The 17,318-nt window shown below is 38.7% G+C and overlaps 1 protein-coding gene across 5 annotated transcripts in view; it reads left to right on the forward strand.

Annotated features, from left to right (window-relative positions):
- Positions 1–17,318, forward strand: part of LOC139122446 (heparan-alpha-glucosaminide N-acetyltransferase-like) — a 381,449-nt gene that overhangs the window by 166,093 nt on the left and 198,038 nt on the right. For all 5 annotated transcript variants that reach the window (XR_011549472.1, XM_070687822.1, XM_070687823.1 and 2 more), the window contains 3 exons: positions 9,123–9,244; positions 10,318–10,456; positions 11,084–11,167. Coding sequence is in view for 4 of the 5 variants with exons in the window: in XM_070687822.1 (XP_070543923.1) it covers positions 9,123–9,244; positions 10,318–10,456; positions 11,084–11,167 (345 nt within the window). In the remaining variant the exon portion in view is untranslated. The remainder of the gene's footprint in view (positions 1–9,122; positions 9,245–10,317; positions 10,457–11,083; positions 11,168–17,318) is intronic.

Consider the following 17,318-nt stretch of genomic DNA (forward strand, 5'->3'; position numbering starts at 1 on the left):
GCGGTATTTTGTTCACGCTCGCGATTATCATCCAATGCATTGACAGGTGTTGACGATGCCATAGTAACTGGACCTGGTGGGCTTACAACCTGCTGACGTGACTGTTCTACCCTGGAATCCTTACATTCCTTCGCTATGTGACCATATTGCAAACAGGATCGGCATTTCATGGGATTTTGACACTGAATTCGTACATGTCCTGCTTCGAAGCACCTGTTGCATCGCATATCTACAACCTTTCCCGCACCATCTTGATTATTACGTTTCGCAAAAAGACGAGCTGAGAAATCCCCAACTTTAATAAACTTTGGCACATCATCTGCCTTGTCAACAAACACTACTCTGTCTCCATTGCAAATGTTAGTCAATTTCCCATTGATTCGCCATTTCTGGCGATTTATCCTGCTCTTAAGGTGAAGTCCAATATCATTCAGTACTCTAAAAATTGCTCCATCGTCCAATGACAACGGTAAATCTTTGATGGCAACTCTAGTCCAGTCAGCATGCAACTCTTTCCTGAATGGATTCCTGTCTCGTAATTCTACTGACTTTCCTCTCAACGTCAAACCATATTGTAAAAGGATTAGCTTATCAGCGTTGTCTGTTGGATATACTCGCCATAAGCCACGAACTCGCTGAAGGCCGGAAATGTTTTCAACTGGTATAACTTCTGATATTGCACTGAGAATTTCCTCACCTTTCAGTCACTGATTTCCTTCAGGCTTGGTGACATCTGACTGTTTCAAAAACAAAACGAGTTGTCCTTCGCTGGTAGTGTTATCTGTTCCGACTTGAAAATCGGCAGAACCGACCACCTGCGCATAGCTTCGCTCACTGGCAGCCATGGTGTACACTACACAGGGACCGCACCCAAATGAGAAAAACTTCGATTTTTTTTCGCCAAGCCAATCCAAAAGAGTCTCTAAATCACTCCACACACACTATATCGTGTCAGAAAAACTGTTTCAAATAAACTCACTGTAGCCACATGAACAGCGGTAAGTAAATTCAGGTGAAAACTTGAGCAGCGATCTGACACAACCTCCGTAGATGGTTACTGCAGAGCGCCCTCCTACACATCTATTTGTTTAACGAGATGTAGTAGTATCATGTCAATCATTGAATTTTCGTGATGAGGCTGATATGTCAAGAAATACTGCATCAAATTTCATGAAACTTTGTACAGATGTTAAGCTCACATTTGCTTTAACAGTGATTAAAGACATTTATATCAGTGTCATGTTAATTAATTTGTAACTGCATATCTTTTCTAATTAGAGTGATATATCCACAAATACTGCATCAAATTTGATGAAACTTGGTACAGATGATCTCATAGTATTGTCAATACAATTCAATGACACTTAGCAGTATTGGTTAAATTAATTGCTAATTTGCATTTACATGATGAATTTTTGTTTTTAGGGTGAATGTCCAGAAGCACTGCATCAAACTTTATGAATTATGGTACCGGTGATAATCTGTCAGTGTTATGATAGGATGCCAAAATGTTTGGCAACATCCATTGATTAATTACTAATGGACTCATTTAATGACCTTTTGTAATTAGGATGGTGGCCTACATTGGTTTTACGTTTTCACCACCATGGAGCTCATTGCCATTAAACCCCATCTGTATCGCAGTATTTTCAATCACAGACCTAATTAATGAACAGGACTCTATTCTCTCCTAGGACTTGTAATTAAGGTGAAGTACTACGAATTACGTCAAAATTAAGTTGTGGTGTCATTTTCTTGAAACTTTGCACAAATATTCTTGGAAAGTTGTGCAAGTGCAAAAATGAAATAAAAAAATGGGGGTCACCACGCTTGGTTCCAGTGAAAACGGACGTTAAAATGGCGTCGTTAGAAAAAAATAAAAATGATATAATTCACTTAAACTAAAGAAAGCAATCATAAAACGCTTAGCAAATGAGTTAATTTTAATAAATACAAGACTTAAGATCCATATCTATCGAATGTATAGTTTTCATGATGTTTGTGAAGAAATTTTAACATAAATATCGATTACAAAATGACGATATCGAAATTATATCACTACATAATTTTCGAACTTTCTTCCTGTCGCTTTGAATGGTGTCATTTTGACCAAACTTGGCGAATAAACTCCTGAAATATACCATTTAGTTTACACTTTTAACCCTTTCACCACCATGGTTTGTCCCAAATCCATTGTTTTCTATGGTAAAGTTGGACCTGTATACAGGGAACTGGGGGTGAAAGGGTTAATAAAAGGGTGTCACCACGCTACTTTTTACAATATCTCCAGGTGAATGGGTAATTTGCGCCATATAAATGGGAGAGAAATGTTAATTTTTCGCTCATATTGAATAAAAACCAGCTTCCTAGGGGTCAAAATATGACAAGGTTATAGGTCACAATGTATTTCGAAGACACTGGGTCAAAAATTAGGTAAAAGCACAATTTCAACAATGACAGGTGATGTTAAATACATGCGCTACAAAATAACCAATTTGCGGCAGGCTGGAGTTAAATCTGCCGCAGAAACGTTCTAAAGCGTGTGCACGTCCGAATTCGTCGTCCTTCACCTTAAGGTACCCATTAACAAGTGGGGACTGTGTCATCAACGATGACTTGTTACAAATGTTACGTGAGAGAAAACGAACAAAAGGTGAACTCAGCAGTTTCGTTTTAAAAATAAATTTATTACAAAAAAATAAATAAAACTAATCGCTAAGTCAAGGGATGGAATACAAACTGTAAAAGTGTACAGACAGGCTTCTTATCTCAGCTGGGACGGCAAAGCGCCAGTCTTAGAGTTGTAACAGTCAGTTGGATGAATGAACAGTCCTTTGGCTTGCAGGCTTGAAGTTTCGCAATATCCACAGTATAAATCCAGCGTTGCAGTGAAGGTCTTGAAAAGTCTTGATATTAATACTGTTGGAGTTTCCAAAGTCTTGAAGTAACATGTCAGAGACACGATCCGAAATGTCTGACTGCAATCTGTGCCAGTCCCTTATTTTGTGGTTCAAGATGAACCCATTGCCTTTGTCATTTTCAATATGTTCCTTGGACCTGGTAACTTTCTTAGTTACCTTGAATGATAACGATTATTGGACCTGATTTGATGTCTATTATACTTAAGTGGTTATATAAGAGAATATAAGAAAAATCTAGAACTTTTATTGACATGCTATTTACTGCTCTAAAATTATCTTCCTTACACAACTAATTAAATTTCCAGAACATTCCAAACATGACTAATTGAATTCAAGGTGGTGAGGTCGTGAAGGACAGTGACCTTGAGAATGTTCTAGACTAATTAAACTCAGCTCATGAGTGAGGGGGGAAATGATCTACATAACGCAAACGACAGTGATTTTTTGTCTCCATTGTCACATGAGCTGAATGGAATTAGATGTCATACATGTCAATGGCAGCAATATTGCTTGTCTGTAGCAATCAAAAATCTCAATAACTGTTTGTCAGATTGCTTTGAAAATTTGTATGCAAGGACCTTAGGTAAACCCCATGTGTATGGTGACTTTTTATGTTATATCTAGAATTGTGACTAGAAAAGCTGACACACCATGTTTTACTAGAATGGAAGTAGCCATACATTTAGTCTACAAAACATTGTTAGGTACAGATCTTGTAAACAATCATCTTTTCATCATATACAAGTTCATGCTAGATGACATAAATACATACATGCAATCAAAAATATCAACCCTGCAGATAGTGAACTTGACCCCTTAATCAAGCAAGATCAGGCTTACCAACTCTAACATGTGTGCGGATATAAAATTTGGTTTGTTTAGATGTAGTTTGCAGGTTTGTGTTTTGAATTTCTCTGCCCCATTAATAAGTTGATATTACTGCTTGATGAATACCGAATATTGTTTACAGTACAAGAGAACACCTTTTCCTTGGTATGGTAGATTGTATTACTAATTTTGATGAACACGGCTGCATATGGTATTGTATGTGTGTACCGGTATGTCTGTTAATTGCAACAGTTGCCAACCAATACATACTTAGCCATGAAATTTAATGGATGGTGAATGAAGATGTATTCAGATGTACTGTATATTATGAATACCATAAGTTAATAAAGTATGGAAGATGTTACATATTGTACGTACACCAACTCTGACCAGACACATCTAACCAAATGTGAGCAAAGTATAATGCGAAAATATGGTACGTTAGTTGCTCATTAGTCCCAACGGACACCGTCTGGGGGACTTATAGGTTTGGTCACGTCCGTGCATGCATCCGTGTGTTTGTGCGTCTGTCCGTTCACACAGATATCACTGAGATGCCTGGAGTGATTTCATCAAAATTTGGTACAGGGATTACTCCTTATGTCATACATATGCACGTCAGTGTGTTTTGTGATGCAATCCAATGCGGCCACTGTGCGGCCATTCTGTGATGATTTTTTAGTCCCCACGGACACCGTCCGGGGGGACTTATAGGTTTGGTCATGTCCGTGCGTGCGTGCGTGCGTGCGTCCGTCCGTCCGTTCACGCAGATATCTCAGAGATGCAAGAAGCGATTTCATTCAAACTTGGTACAAGGATTACTACATATTAATACAGATGCACGTCGATTTGTTTTGTGATACGATCCAATATGGCCGCCAGGCGGCCATTTTATTACGATTTTTTCATGTACAGAGCCATAACTCAGACATGTTTCAACCGATTTTATTCAAAGTTGGTACAAGGACATTGACCAATGTTATAGATATGCACGTCAATTTGTTTTGTGATACGATCCAATATGGCTGCCAGGCGGCCATTTTATTACGATTTTTTCATGTACAGAGCCATAACTCAGACATGTTTCAACCGATTTTATTCAAAGTTGGTACAAGGACATTGACCAATGTCATAGATATGCACATCAATTTGTTTTGTGATACAATCCAATATGGCCGCCAGGCGGCCATTTTATTATGATTTTTTCATATACAGAGCCATAATTCAGACATGTTTCAACCGATTTTATTCAAACTTGCTACAAGGACATTGACCAATGTCATAGATATGCACGACAATTGTTTTGTGATACGATCCAATATGGCTGCTGGGTGGCCATTTTATTACAATTTGTTCATATACAGAGCCATAACTCAGACATGTTTCAACCGATTTTATTCAAAGTTGGTACAAGGACATTGACCTATGTCATAGATATATACGTCAATTTGTTATGTGATACGATCCAATATGGCCGCTAGGCAGCCATTTTATTACGATGTTTTCATGTACAGAGCCATAACTCAGATATGTTTCAACCGATTTTATTCAAAGTTGGTACAAGGAGATTGACTAATGTCATACATATGCATGTCAATTTGTTATGTGATACGATCCAATATGGCTGCCTTGCGGCCATTTTGTTACGATTTTTCATGTACAGAGCCATAATACTCTCAGGCATATCGCAACCGATTTTATTCAAAGTTGGTACAAGGACATTAACCTATGTCATACATATGTATGTCAATTTGTTTCATGATATGATCCAATATGGCTGCATGGCAGCCATTTTGTTACAATTTTTTCCTGTCCTTAGCCAAAACTTGGGCATGTCTCAAATATGGTACCAGTGATAATCTGTCAAGTGTTAGAATTGTATGCAAAATGTTTTGCAACATCCTGGTTGATTAATTCCTAGTTGACTCATTTTCTGAACTTTAGGATGGTGGCCTACATTGGTTTTATGTTTTCATCACCATGGAACTCATTCTTGGCCATTGAGCGCCATCTGTATCAAAGTATTTTTATCACAGACCTAATTAATGAAGAGGACTCTATCCTCTCTGAGGACATGTAATCAAAGTACCCATTAACAAGTGGGGACTGTGTCATCAACGATGACTTGTTCACATACGGAGACATAACTCAGGCACATCTAAGTTTATTTTATTCAAAGTTGGTACAAGGACATTGACTATGTCATACATCAGAGTTAATTCTAGGACGCGCCATTGCGCAATTTGCGCAAAAAAATCTCGAATGGCCCTCATTTCTACCTTTGATGCGCCACCAAGGGCGCAACATTTTATGAATGGGTCGGTCGATCACGCAGAGTTCACTTAGTTCATACATTTACGTAGCTCCCCGAAGGTCATTACCTCAGTCATAGTGTGCCATGTTAAACGATTCAGTTACCCTTCGACCTTTGCCCACTACGGCATATATGGTGGTGCATAGGAAGCTGGGTAGAAAGGACTGATGTAGGGGCAATGGTGTATTGGAGCCGTGCGCATGTGGTACGATCGATGAATGTAAACAACGGCTCTGGCCGCCGCGTTATCGTGAAAAGCTAGTCGCCGCTCAGATTTTTAACGCCAGTACTATATAATAGTTGATGAACCCAGGATGATCGGGTAGTCCCTTAAATTGAAGCGTTTGCAACGTCTATCGTCCATCCAGCGAAACGTTGAACACTGCAAGGAAAGCATTCATGCTTGGCCGGCCATATTGTTTTGATCGTTTTGAAGAGCAACACACTGAGTTTAGGTCGGACATATCTCGTTATCCAGAGTAGCCAGATCAGAACCAATGATCGTAAATTTGCTAATACATACAAGTTATGTATAAAAGTTGATGTATCGATCACTTTATGTAGGTCGTACGGGTTACACTCTCGTGTTGTATCAGTGTGATAATTGTCGACCAGTGCAAATCGGGGGCCACTCGGAGAAATCCTACCGGTGCGCTAAGCTTTGATCATGATCGTTTCCAGTCAAAATCACAGTCCGTAGTAATTTGTGCAGTTGTTAAGTCCGACATCAATAATTCATCACATAAGTTACGTAAACAATTGAATCAAACCAAACGGTTAGTTTGCTGCTGCCATTGTTGGGCCTGTTGCGTATACGGAGCACAACTAAGCTGTAGGCTTTGTTGGTTACAGGTGGCCCGATCTCTAGTATTCTCCTTTCTTGACTTGATAGACTATGGTATTTTCAGCAGAAAATTCAAGGGTTTTACATGTGTGATCATGACGGCCCCGATTTTATAAAATGGCCCCCTGGTGACAGGAGTAGGGGCCCAAAGTGGCCCCTTGTTTTTACGTCCTAGAATGAACACTGCATATGCACATGGATTTGTTTCACGATATGATCCAATATGGCTGCGTGCAGGTGGCCATTTTGTTACAATTTTTTCTTGTCCAGAGCCATATAACTCAGGCATGTCTCATCTGATTTCATTAAATTTCAAGGCATTTTACAAGAAAATTGACTCATGTCATACATGTGCACATGGATTTGTTTTATAATATGATCCAATATGGCAGCATGGCGCCCATTTTGTTACATTTTTTTGATGTCCAATGCCATAATTCAGGCATGTGTATCAGCTTTTTAATCACAGACCTAATTAATAAAGAGTACTCTATCCTCTCTGATGACTTGCTATTGAAGTACCTATTAACAAGTGGGGACTGTGTCATCAACAATGAATTGTTAAATGTGTTTTATTTGGAAGATCGATCTTGTTGAGAAAGTGCTTTCTTTTGACTTCATATTCTGGACAGATTAACAAAACTCAGTGTCAATAAACAGACATCAATAGTTACTGGACTTCTCAAAAAGCTCATGGCCTTTTTTTCTTGTTTTTTTTAGTCCCCACGGACACCGTCCGGGGGGGACTTATAGGTTTGGTCATGTCCGTGCGTGCGTGATACGTGCGTGCGTCCGTGCGTGCGTCCGTGCGTGCGTCCTGCGTGCGTCCGTCCGTCTTCACGCAGATATCTCTGAGATGCCTGGAGCAATTTCATTCAAACTTGATACAAGGATTACTTTATATGGCATACAGATGCACGTCAATTGTTTTGTGATACGATCCAATATGGCCGCCAGGCGGCCATTTTATTACGATTTTTTCATGTATAGAGCCATAACTCAGGCATGTTCCAACCGATTTTATTCAAAGTTGGTACAAGGACATTGACCAATGTCATACAGATGCACGTCAATTTGTTTTGTGATACGATCCAATATGGCCGCCAGGCGGCCATTTTATTACGATTTTTTCATGTACAGAGCCATTACTCAGGCATGTTTTGACCGATTTTATCAGAGTTGGTACAAGGACATTGACCAATGTCATAGATATGCACATCAATTTGTTTTGTGATCTGATCCAATATGGCCGCCAGGCGGCCATTTTATTACGATTTTTTCATGTACAGAGCCATTACTCAGGCATGTTTTGACCGATTTTATTCAGAGTTGGTACAAGGACATTGACCAATGTCATAGATATGCATGTCAATTTGTTTTGTGATACGATCCAATATGCCGCCGTGTGGCCATTTTATTACGATTTTTTCATGTACAGAGCCATTACTCAGGCATGTTTTGACCGATTTTATTCAGAGTTGGTACAAGGACATTGACCAATGTCATAGATATGCATGTCAATTTGTTTTGTGATAAGATCCGATATGGTCGCCAGGCGGCCATTTTATTACGATTTTTTTCATGTACAGAGCCATAACTCAGGCACGTTTCAACCGATTTTATTCAAAGTTGGTACAAGCTTATTGACAAATGTCATAGCTGTGCACGGCAATTTGTTTTGTGATACGATCGAAAATGGCCGCTCTGCGGCCATTTTATTACGATTTTTCATGTACAGAGCCATAACTCAGGCATATCTCAACTGATTTTATTCAAAGTTGGTACAAGGACATTGACCTATGTCATACATATGCACGTCAATCTGTTTTGTGATACGATCCAATATGGCCGCCAGGCGGCCATTTTATTACGATTTTTTCATGTACAGAGCCATTTCTCAGGCATATCCACATGTTTTGACCAATTTTATTCAAAGTTGGTACAAGGACATCGACCAATGTCATAGCTATGCACATCAATTTGTTTTGTGATGCGATCCAATATGGCCGCTGTGCGACCATTTTGTTACGATTTTTTTCATGTCCTGAACCATAACTCAGACATGTATCAAGCGAATTCATTCAAAAGTATTTTTATCACAGACCTAATGAAGAGGACTCTATCCTCTTTGAGGACCTGTAATCAAAATACCGATTAACAAGTGGGGACTGTGTCATCAACGATGACTTTTTTTTTTATTTTATTTTATCCTCAGTACAAATGGTTCCATCCAATCAGAGATTTTGTCCATCTATGGTTACACTGGCTTGTAGCTTTGTTGTTGTTAGCCTTGTATTTGTGTTTGGCATTTCTACTACCTGTACCAGGATGTCCAATGTAAGTTATATTCACCAAAAATTTGAAGTCTCTTTTATCATAGTGACAACTTTAACATATTTTTGTATCAGTCAAAAAATACTCATTTTGTAAGCATTAAAATGCATTGCATATGATTTGGTGGCACAAGTGAAATGAGTTGACACAAACCTCTGGATACAAACTAAGAAGGTTTTCCATTCACCTGCATACATACCGTAAATTCCCTATCAATTAAAGCACTCTATTAATTAATACCTCATATAATTCAACCACTGGTTAAAAAAGGGATTTCCTCAATTTCAATCAAATGGACTGGATGACTGAGCTTTCAAAAAATTCCATCTAGTTTGTAAATGTATGATATTTCAAGGCATTTAAAATGTCCGTCCAGTTACAACAACAGTATTAAGGTTAATACACCGAACCACAATCAGTGCAGTATGAAAGGTAGGTGTAACCACAAAGGGCTGTGCTAAGACAGCTTTCTAATGGTTTTCATTGGGTCACATAAACATTTTCAGCATATGGGAAATGCTCTAACCCATATTTGTCAGCTCTATACCAGTCTACACTTTAGAAACATGCTTGAAATTCAAGCATAATGGTACTGGTACACACAACTTGCTTAGTTTTCTGCTTCTTGTTTCCACATCTTTTTAGATATAAAATGTATGTATATACTTCAAATTGCATGTTACCACATAATTAATGGAGTTAACAGCTTTACTTAGTATACCAATTTAAAATTTGAAACATTAAAAAAGTCACCCAGGTGAATTTTGTAACAACCTTGTATTTCCCTTCCGAATAGTGGTTCATACAAGTTTATCAATACAATCTATGTTGGTTTCATCATGAATGTCTGTGCCACGCCATGTGTCAGCTTGATATCTGTGTGCATGCAATAAAACTAAAACATAAATAAATACACCTGATTGTTGATTATGAAATGAATATTTTCTCACATTATATTGAAATGAAATCAAACACAAAATTAACAAACTTTCTTTCTCATTATAAAGACAATCAAAATATTTTCATTCAGCAAGCATGTACCACTTTTATACTCATGTTCTGACATTTTATTTTAGGGGTTATTTTGGTCCTGGAGGTGCCCTAGTCTTTGGTCTGAATAGAACGAGTTTATTAAACTGTACAGGAGGGTCTGCTGGATATATTGATAAATACATCTTTGGCGAGAACCACATCTACCAGCACCCAACCTGTAAGGTACAGTGACCATTACACAGAAATTACAAGTGTACCGTATCGTTGCCGGATGGCCATTTTGTTGGGATTTTTTCATGTTTTTGAACCAATTTAACTCAACTATCCCTGACCAGATTTCATTCAAACTTGGCACATAGTCATTGTATTGTAGTGTGCATGTGCATCACAATTAATGGTGCGAGCGGGGACTGTGTAATCAGCAGTGACTTGTAGCAAAGTAAGGTAAGAAAATAGGAGACAGGCTCATCTTGGCCTAGGATGATGCATGAAGGAATGAATGAAGAGGCTTACTCTCACTTGTGTAATATATATCAAATTGTATACACCAACCCCTATCAAAAAGCATAAATAATCCTGGCTTCTTATTAGCTGGCACCTGCTGTGTATACCACTGCTGTGGCCAAACACTACTCTTGCTTGGTGATAATTAGCCTGGTATTAAATATAAAAGCAACTTCAACTTATCTAAATATGTTGGAACGTGAGTGTACAATCTAGTATCACAACTGCCATAAGCTAAAAACTTAGCAGCGTTTCTTGTTAAATTCTTTTTCAAATGTCTACAAGTGATATGTTAGCCCTTGTAAATGATTATTTTGTAGTAATTGTTCTTTTACAACTTCACAGGATCTCTACCAGACTGGTCCATATGATCCAGAAGGTATTCTTGGCAGCATAACATCAATATTTATAACATTTCTTGGAGTCCTGGTGAGTAATTTGTGGAATTCATATGCAGTTTTTGCAATTTGCCTGTCATTGCACTGTTGTTTGCAGCAGTTTTAGATTGGAATGTCTGTGTAAATACATGTACAACTTGTTGTGACTTCAAACTCTTCCGTGGTAGCTTACTCATAATCATTTGAAATCATCAAAGGTGTTTTCATTTGTTACAAGAAGAAAGGTGTCCATGCAGAGAGAAGAGTTTCACTGAAAAATTTATGCTAGCATGTTTGGGTAAGCCTAATTCACGTGCCAAGTGCCGCGTGCCGCAAGCCAGAAGTAGGTGCATTTTGACTCCAATTTAATTCATTGATTCATTTTCATGAATAAATCAACATTCGGGCTTCAACGCAGCCTTCTAAATGCATGAACTGGGGACCAGCGAATGACCAGCGAATTCAGTGCATATGCAGAAAGAGAAATTATAGGGAGGGTTGGCCAGTATTTTTCAAAATCACACTGCACGTAAATTTGTAACATTAAAAATTGATCAATCAAAATTCTGTACATTGATTTTGTAGACCATATATTAAGGTTGCTATATTGCAAATACCTTGGTCCTATGGTGTCTATGGAAATGTGACTGGTATGGGCGTAAGCCTATTGACAAGTATCAATCAAAATGTTGCAAACAGGTTTATTTTGTGGACAAGTCCACCATCCTGCCAACTTGTATCAATCAAAATGTTACCAAAGCGCTGTATTTCGCACGGGTGCAAGTAAACCACAGTCCCACCACAACACATAGGCTGTAGGCAGGCCTACCATGAACACGATAGGCATACTCGTGTCAGGCCAGGTCAACATTGATTTTCGAAACACAATACAGTCTTGGCCAGTCTTGGTGTCCTAATCATGGGCAAAAGACTAATCTCGCTTTATACCTCCATGCATAAACAAATGCATTTCCAGTTAACCACTGTGACACTAACCAGAGACTTTCCTTTCTTGTTCAACGAATTTCAGGCTGGAACCACGGTCCCTCCACAAACGTACATGTGACTGAAGGGCCCACTATCACATAACGGTGATAAAAGCCTGTCGATTTGCAGGATCAGGACTCTGCCTCAGCTGATTTTCAGTGCAGTGGCGTTCCAACGCATAGGGCGATAGTATTCGTTAAGGGGCAGAAATCAGCACGTGTTGCAATAAAAAGCCGCTAAAATTAGAAATGTCATATGGACATTCCCATAGTGAATTTTCCCCACTCCAGACATGCCGCATATCAGATCTTGGGGGAATACTGTTGTTGCAATTAAAACTGGATTAAGTAAACAAAGATAGAGTGCTATCGTTAACTTCAGTTATCATGGTAAATACAGGGGAATGTTGATAACAACACCAAGCGGTCTTCCTACATGAATGCTGCTCTCTTCCCTTTCAGTCCATTGCACGTTATGGAATACGATTTTCAGTATCTCTGGTTTGTGAGGCCGGAAATATTTCTACTCTATTTTTGTCTCGAGTAGACTATTTTGTGCTCTAAATTTTAGCATGGCTGGTAAGATTACTGCTTGTGACAGAAAATCCATGGCTTCAAAAAAAGCCATGCTGATGGTTTGCAGTATTCCACAAAATATGCAGTGTTTTGTGACGCAACTCGCAACATTGCGCCAAAGGCGTGAAAATAGAGAAAAACTAAAATTATCAGCCAATAGTATTTCACTTTGTCTTTTCGGCATCGACTTTGAGTGTGAATTGCTTCCGACCTAGCGATCATGTGAACGGATAGCGTATCCCGTATGTCTCCATCTGTAGCCAACTTTTCTACCTACATGCTGTGTTATTACCGTAACATTTGTTGTTCCACATTACTTCAATTTACTTTCTGGTAATGAAAACAATTACTGACACCCTTTCCCAAATATCACTGTGATTCACCATCAGTTTGTCACAAAGATCGCGAAGGTTTTTCGACAAAATGCAAAAGTGTACCAGTCTTTACATGCCAATAAGTTTGAATACAATGAGAACACGGCCGTAGGCAATTTTCTCCACTCTGCGACAACTCGGCTCCAAGACAAAGTCGGCCTCTCTGTATGTAGGGGTGTCGAAATTGGTCAAACTCTAAAGACTTTATTCCATCATCTAATTAATTTCAATCTCCGACTTATGTAAATTTTGCGAAACAAAGGTAGTGTTGAGATGGGTATTGTGGTGTTGCTTGAATATACTCTGGGCATGTATAATTAAACTAACGCAATTCCCAGATTCTGTATACTCTTTTTAATTAGGCCCTCCCTCCCTATAATTTCTCACGAGTCCATGGCATGTGGCGCGTGGCATGTGGCACGTGAATTAGGCTTACCCAGCATGTTTCTGTGATTTAGAGAGAAAAGCTGAAAATACACAAGTAGAAAAGAGCAAGTTTGAACTGTAACTGGTAAAGCGAGAAAAGTTAATGTAACATATTTAACTGACAAATAGTTCAGTTAGACTTAAGGGTAGCACAAGAGTTCAAAACATAGAAGAGTTAAGTATGTAAACATAAAAAAGTCAGAAACTACCTAATGGATTCGATGAAGACAGTATTTGACATGGGTACATGGATGTCTGAATAGCGTACAGATCTAGAGTTCCAATTGTTGCAATAACTCAGTTATTGCCTAATTTGCGGTATCTTTTACATGATTGGTTTCAAGAGTTGAATGAGGGACTGAACTCATACTGGTGTTGGAGGCCTGTGAGTTTACTGTTCAACCTGTTTCTTTTCATATGGAAAAATTGTTAGTGCATTTAGGTTATTGCACCCACAAAAGTTAAAAAACAGTGTAGTGCTGATCGAAGGCTAGACCAAAATACTGTTGTGCCCTTTCCAGTATGTTAGCAATGCTGTGAAATCCTACCATCATGCCTTTCATGTAACATAAAGGACTATACTCTTTTATGCAAGAATATGGTATACTAAGGTCCATTATATAAGAGGGCAGAATGACAAGAGGTTATAAGCTGTTTGTTCGGTGAACACAACCTTTAGTCTCAAAATTTATGTACGAACAGTTTGATGTGTTACAGCGTGTGCATGAGTTATCGGAACACCAAATTAGGTAATTACCCAGCAACTTAGCTAAGTACTTTGCTATTTGACCTGGCATTTACCTAAACAAGAGTTCTAGTTTGTTGTCTGAGGACTGATAAGAAATCCACCAAACTCAGTAGGGAGCTCCCCTTGGGTACAGACTGATTAGCATAAATCATTTAGCTGCAGTTTGACCTCTGTTAGGGTCATTAAGCAGAGGTTGCTAAGCGGTCATTGGTTGAACAAAAGAACAGCTTTCTCGATTGCAGTCAGTTCAAAATGCTGCTGCACGTCTCGTCACTCAATCACGCAAATTTGACCATATTACACCCGTGTTGATCGACCTGCATTGGCTTCCAATCGAAGCTCGAATCAGATTCAAGGTTCTGTGAATTACTTATAAATTATTAATGGTATTGCACCCATGTACTTGAGCGACTTAATTGAGTTGTATGTTCCGGCAAGAAACCTCCGGTCCTTGGAAAAGTTACGTTTAGTCCCGCCTAAAGGGAAGTATAATAAGTCCTATGGCCATAGGGCCTTTTCTGTTCATGCTCCTTTCCTTTGGAATTCATTGCCATCAGAGATTCGCTCTGCAAAAAATGTTGAATGTTTTTAACGTGCTTTGAAAGACTTACTTTTTACTGAGTTTTATCAACTGTGATTTTAGCCATTTTGCTCATTTTACGCTGTTTTACTTCCTTTTCCAATTTCTTTGCGATATTTGTGACTTTTTTATTTAAAACTACCTTTGCTCTCATTTTAGTCATGTATTTTGTTTTCTTCAGTCATGTACAGCGCGCTGAGACGTATGTGTAGTGCGCTTTAAAGAAGTTTTTTAATAATAATAATAATAATAATAATAATAATGAACATTCTGTGATGTCAGCCTATATGATTTATGCTAAAAAGTAAGCAACGTCTGACTGATGTCCGGTAGAGGTTAAACTGCAAACAGCAATATGTCAACGGCAGCAGACTCCAGCTGAGATTCCCGGATGTTGTAATGAACAGAGGTAAAACGTCTGAGAAACTTGATTTCAGACTTTGCACAACATTTTAAGATCACTAGTTTCACAAAGCAACAATTGAGAAGGGCCTAACAAGGCAGATCTGATGGCCAGCTTATCAACCATCAATAATGCAGGGAGATACAGCGATTTACATGGCAGGAGCAAGTAAAATAGAGGTTTTCAGAGCCGTGTAGAGAGGACTGACTGTGTAAGCTGGCCACCTTCCCTGTTATATACTCCTAGTATATTGGATACCTCGGCCTGCGGTGGCCAGTCACCCATGTCATACATAACTCATACACATACAGCGATTTTATTTAGTGCTTGTCTGTAGAAAGGAAGCTCAATCCTGTGAAATACTAACTCGGTTATGTGATATCAATATTTTATAATTATGATTTATTATTTTTTAGTCCCCATGGACGAAGTCCGGGGGACTTATAGATTGGGTCATGTCCTCCGTCTGTCCGTCCGTGCGTCCGTCCGTTCACGCAGATATCTCAGACATGCCCTATTCAATTTCTTTCAAACTTTGCACAAGGATAGTACCCTACCCCATACAGTTGCACATCATTTGTTTCACAATGCGATCAAATTTGGCCGTGTTAGAGGACTTTTTAGTTTACACCTCCATACACTCCCATGTACCGGTAGAAGGCAGTTCTCCATAGACTCCCATGTATAAGTCAGTTCTCCATAGACTCCCATGTATAAGTCAGTTCTCCATAGACTCCCATGTACAAGTCAGTTCACCCTGGACTCCAATGTGTAAGGCCAAGAAAAATAAAATTTAGTTTCTCATCGTATTCATATTGCAAAAAGGATGCAGTGACACAGTTTGTAGTCCCCACGGATGAAGTCCAGGGGGCTTATAGATTGGGTCATGTCTGTCCGTTCGTCCATCCGTGAGTCCATCCATTCATGCAGATATCTCAGACATTTTGACAAAATGTCACGTGACCTCGGTGACGTTTGACCTCAAATATACATATTTGTCCATAACTCAGTAACCACATAACCACAAGTGCTACACCCTTCGTATATGGTATGATGGGACACCTTATGACGCCACATATATACCTCATTAATTATGTGCATATCTAATTTTGAGCGAGCCAATAGAGCTAGAGGTCTGATTTTTGGTATATAGGGATAACTTAGCAATACAATTTTTTTGACAAAATGTCACGTGACCTCAATGACCTTTGACCTCAAATATACATATTTGTCCATAACTCAGTAACCACAAGTGCCACACCCTTCATATTTGGTATGATGGGAAACCTTATGACGCCACATACTGTACCGCATTGATTATGTGCATATGTAATTCTGAGCAAGCCAATAGAGCTGAATGTCTGATTTTTGGTATATAGGGATAACTAAAGGATAGAAATTTTTTTGACAAACTGCATGTGAACTCGATGACCTTTTACCCCAAATATACGTTTATGTCAATAAATAAGTGACCACAAGTGCTATTTTCTTTTATATTTAGTAGGATTGGAGACCTTATGACAACACACACTTTACCTCATTAATTATGCACATATCTAATTCTGGGCAAGCGAATAGAGCTAGAGGTCTGATTTTGTGGCATATAGGGATTTATTAGCAATACTGTTTTTTTTTTCAAAATGTCACATGACCTCGATGACCTTTGACCTTGATTATACATATATATGCATAACTCAGTAACCACAAGTTCTATAACCCTTCAATTTTGATAGGATATTAGACCTTAAGATGTCACATCTTGTACATCATTTATATGCGCATATGTATTTCTTGGCTGGCCAATACAGCTAGAGGTCTGATCTTTTTTCCGATACCATAACTTAGACATGCCTCATGTGTTTCAAATTGGAACAACAACATAGACCTATGTGCCCATAGATCTCAACATATACACTCCAGTGATACTTCTTAATGACCACATTTCCCTGCCTCATCAAGACTAATACTCCTATTACAAGTGGGGACTATGTCATTGTCAATGACTTGTAATAATTATAAAAATATCATATTTTAGACTATTAATTTTCGGTTGGCCTGTGCAGTAACGCAACTTTGCGTCGGCCATGAGATGTGGGTTAAGTGACTCAGT

Source organism: Ptychodera flava, chromosome 22 (assembly GCF_041260155.1).
Source record: "Ptychodera flava strain L36383 chromosome 22, AS_Pfla_20210202, whole genome shotgun sequence".
Taxonomy (NCBI): domain Eukaryota; kingdom Metazoa; phylum Hemichordata; class Enteropneusta; family Ptychoderidae; genus Ptychodera; species Ptychodera flava.